Source organism: Antrostomus carolinensis, unplaced genomic scaffold (genome assembly GCF_000700745.2).
Source record: "Antrostomus carolinensis isolate BGI_N321 unplaced genomic scaffold, ASM70074v2 scaffold22580, whole genome shotgun sequence".
NCBI classification, from domain to species: domain Eukaryota; kingdom Metazoa; phylum Chordata; class Aves; order Caprimulgiformes; family Caprimulgidae; genus Antrostomus; species Antrostomus carolinensis.
Genome location: NW_010289488.1, coordinates 32,542 through 36,957, shown reverse-complemented (window position 1 = coordinate 36,957; position 4,416 = coordinate 32,542). Strand labels below are relative to the sequence as shown.

The following is a 4,416-nucleotide window of genomic DNA, read 5'->3' as shown; positions in this document are numbered from 1 at the left end:
CAACCCAAACCAGTCTGGGATTCTATAATTCCTAGGTGCTAGAGTTTCTGCTGACAGATGCAAGCTTCCTCTTTAAGATTTAGGAGTGATACTGGAACCAGTTTGTTGCTTTGCTGGAAGTCACTTCCAGGTGTGAGATACGAACAGTTTATTTGCACCCTTGGTGTGTATGTTAGGTGAAGATTTGGCATCTGTTGGACAGGGTGGGAGAGTTGAGATGTTTCTGATATGCAGTGCTTTGTTTTTAGGTAATGCCTGATCCTGATCATGGAGCACAGCAAGGAAACGTGCTGCTTCAGTTTTGCTGAGTGACATTCAGTTTTTAATTTCCTTCCTGGCTTTTGTTGGGAATAAACCTGAAAGGAGGGTGTAGAGAGGTGGGGGTCGGTGTCTTCTCCCAGGTAACAAGCGACAGAACGAGAGGAAATGGCCTCAAGTTGCACCAGGGGAGGTTTAGGTTGGATCTGAGGAAAAACTTCTTCACCCAAAGATCAGTCCAGCATTGGAACAGGCTGCCCAGGGAGGTGGTGGAGTCACCTTCCCTGGTGGGATTTAACAGACGGGCAGACGAGGTGCTGAGGGACATGGGTTAGAGGTGGAACTGGCAGTGCTGGGTTGATGGTTGGACTCTGATCTTTTCCAACCACTGTGATTCTGTGATTTTTAATTTTCCCTATTAAAATCTCCCTGGTTCCTGCAGTCTCTGTCTGTTACGAGGAACAATTCTGCTTTTATTCTAAGCATATGGTCAGGCCTTTACTGAAAGTGTTTGTAAAAGTGGCTTGTTTCTCCAGTTAACTTGGTCACAAGGGGTAAGAAATAGCAGCTGTAGCATGGGATTTCTCCTGAGCCTAGTCATTTAGAAGGCTCTTGCTGTTTTTCCCCTTTCTTGCTGTAAATCTCTAATTTGTTACCTTGCACAGGAAGAATTGTCTCTCGTAGCTCTCTCTGATGGCAGCTCCCACAGAGCTGACCACGTTTCTCTAATGTGGTTTGGGTTTTTTTTTAGGAAAGGTGAGAATCTGGAGCTCATGTGAGAGGCTGCATTTGAGAACCTGTGAAACTGAAGTTTCCTGACAGCCAAACTGTGACAGCATGAACAAAAGTAAAATAAAATAAAAACCTGGGGCTTTTCCTTCCTTGCCCTAGTACTGTGTGCTCCTCTCTTTCCAAGGGAGCAGTGGGTCTTGAAGAACAGTCTGAGTGTGAGGAAAGAAGAGTTTGGTAGCAGCTAGGGGAGTGCTGCTTCCGAGTGTGAGCATCTGTCAGTCAGCAGCTGAGCTGAGCTTGGCTTTAGAAAGGTCACAAAGAGAATTAGGATTGGTGAGTGTGGGAAATCATACTGGGTCTGTGTCATCACATCTGGCCTCGAGAAATGAAGATCTTGGGCCACCTCAGTCCTGCAGGGCAGGATTACCATTACCCAGTAAATGGTTTTGACAAGTGATGCACGTTGAAGAAGTCTTCTTTCTTGCCCCTGGTTCCCACTCTCATGACTGGGCAATTCCAGCTGTTTCTCTGGCCGTGGTAAATTGGGTCATTGAACTAATCCGAGTTAAAAATAGACATCCCAGCCACCAGCAGCACTGATGCAACAGAGGAGTGGTGACTAGTGACACGGAGGATTGTGAACTGGTGTTATCCGCTCGCTTTGCTCCGCGTTGTGAGTCAAATAGATGTGAAAACAAAAGCCTTCAAGCTTGGTTGTGGTCAGCAGATCAAAAAAAAACCCAAAATGCCATCTCAAAATTAGCTGTACTCCTCTCAGATTAACTCATCTGCTTTACAGCTCTAATGATTTCCTGCCTGCTGAATAGACCCAGTCAAGAAGACTAATCAGTGTGCAAACATTGCTGCTGAGGAGTGTGGATGCAGAGTCTGCCTGCCAGTGGTGCGTGAAGCGAAACAGAATAGCAGAGCCGGGTCTTCTGATGGTTGGCCTTGATTTTGCAAATTTGTTATCTGTGGAAAGGCTCCTCAGTTTCCTCCTTTTACCTCTCATATGATTAATTAGTAAACATCCTCCTCCCCTCAAAATAACCAACCTCAACCAATCCCACCCTCTCACAATAGCCCACCTCAGCCCCTCACGATAGCCCACCTCAGCCCCTCACGATAGCCCACCTCAACCCCTCACGATAGCCCACCTCACCCCCTCACAATAACCCACCTCAACCAATCCCACCCTTTAAAAAAAAAAACCCCACAAAACCAACAAACAAACAAACAAGAAGCAGCAACAGCCACATCACATTTACAGAAAGTCTTTCCTAACCTGCTGTGGTGGGATCAGAGGGACAGATTTGGAGAGGGTGGATGGTGTTTGTTAGATGTAGAGGAGTGGCTGCAGGCAAGTCTCATCGGATATCGTCTCATTTTGTGCAACAAGACAGGGAATTTAAAGGCTGTATGAAGGCCCCTCTAATTTTCACCTGTGAAACAGTTGGTTTATGCTGTGAGTATCTCTTCAATTCTCTTGTGAATTCCTCCAGCATAGACTGTGTTTCTAGGTTATTTTCAGCCTGCTCTGCTGTACAGGCTGGAAGACAGTTTGCACACAAGCTCCTGCTCCATGGAGGGAATGAGACCTCCAGCTCCCATGGAGGGAATGAGTTGTGTTCTGAGATATCTCTGTTTCTGGTATCTTACTTTATGATCCTCCTTTGTTTTGCTTCTCTTCAGCATCACAAATATTTTCTTGTGTAGATGTACAGCACTCTGCATGATGAAACTCCGTACTGAGCAGCTGTAGACTGTTTTTTTTTTGTGGTCTGAATGAGCAAAACACACAAAGAAAACAAGTTTGAAGGGAGTTGTGTAAGCCCAGCAGCAGAGTTTGGGATAGAAAAACGTACGGACACGCTACTCAGTTTGTTAATCGGCCTGTGCTAACAGGAATGTGTTTGTGAGTCTGCAGTTTCTAACTCGCTTAGAGCCATGGATTTCTTCTCTGTACCCTCCTCCCAGTCACAGGAACTTTGGTGTTATTTTTGTGATCAAAAACCATGGGAAGCAGACTCTTTGGAAACTGCTGAGGGAGAGGTGAGCAAGGATTCATGTGGCACAGCCTTCTCCTGGCTGGGACCATAGAGCAGTGGTACTGGGCCAGCTGCATCCAGGAGCATCCGTACTGCTCTGGTGTATGTGCTGGACATGACTGAGAGATTTCGGTGACTGTTTAGGTTTTACGTGTGAAAGGAGGGAGGCCACACCTCGAGTGCCGGGTTCAGTGTTGGGCCCCTCACTCCAAGAAGGACATGGAGGTGCTGGAGCGTGTCCAGAGAAGGGAACGGAGCCGGGGAAACAAGTGTGCTGAGTTCCCTTGTGGCTGAGGGAACTGGGGGTGTTGAGCCTGGAGAAAAGGAGGCTGAGGGGAGACCTTGTGGCTCTGTGCAAGTCCCTTGGAGGAGGGTGGAGAGAGGTGGGGGTGGGTCTGTTCAACCAAGGCCCAAGGGACAGGACAAGGGGAAATGGGCTCCAGATGTGGCCAGGGCAGTTGAGATGGGATGTGAGGAAGAATTTCTTTGCTGCAAGGGTTCTGAGGCATTGGAAGGGGTTGCCCAGGGCAGTGGTGGAGTCCCCATCCCTGGAGGGATTGAAGAGTGGTGTAGACACAGTGCTGAGGGACATGGGTTAGTCGGGGACTGGTCAGTGTTGGGTTCATGGTTGGACTCGATGACCTCAAGGGTCTTTTCCAATCAAGCCCATTCTGTGATGAGGAGGCTTCTTTCAAGATAGTTACTCAGGAAAATTCCAGTCCCCAGAAGCAACGATCAGCTGCTGGAAGTCTGAGAACAGAAGAACTCTCATTAACCTACTTGGAGCACTGGTGTGTGTGTGTACATGTGTGCCCTGTAATTTCAGAGCTGCTGTTCTTGGAAGGGAGTGGTGGTTGTGTTCCTTGGAGCAGGATGAAATCCTGCATTTTGCTAATAGAATGGAATGACCTAAAATATATCCATCTGGAATATAGGGATGGGAGGGGGGACAGGGTGGTTTCTGATGAGTCTTAGCACCACCCTGAACTGACTTTGCTCCAAATTGTGGTCTTTGTTTTCAGTTGTGTGCAGAGACTTGTTAAGTATCATGCTAAAAATTAAGTTATGGTTCCCAAGAGCGTTTGGATAAGCAAGAGACTCCCCCCTCACTGTAGCTGCCTTGGATGTATTTAAAAATCTATTATATCAACCTTCCTACTTGTGCCTTTCTCCTCAGCTCACCGATTCTGTTGCAGATATTTTCCTAAAATAATTAGGAGTAAAAGCTGTGCTAAAATAGAAATGTATTTCCTGTAATGACCTCTTTGCCCTCTCCTTCAGGCACAAATGGCTACAGTAGCCCAGAAGCACTTCTTGGAAGGACAGACCTACTCCGTCCCCCTGATCCAACCAGACCTGCGCAGGGAGGAGGCTGTTC

At 47.3% G+C, this 4,416-nt stretch overlaps 1 protein-coding gene across 1 annotated transcript in view; it reads left to right on the top strand.

Moving 5' to 3' along the window:
- The first annotated feature begins 4,325 nt into the window (after nucleotides 1-4,325).
- Nucleotides 4,326-4,416, top strand: part of WASHC1 (WASH complex subunit 1) — a 26,022-nt gene continuing 25,931 nt past the window's right edge. The window contains 2 exon segments of the mRNA XM_010170669.1: nucleotides 4,326-4,413; nucleotide 4,416. The exon segment at nucleotide 4,416 is cut by the window's right edge and continues 57 nt beyond it. Of these exon segments, the coding sequence (XP_010168971.1) occupies nucleotides 4,326-4,413; nucleotide 4,416 (89 nt within the window).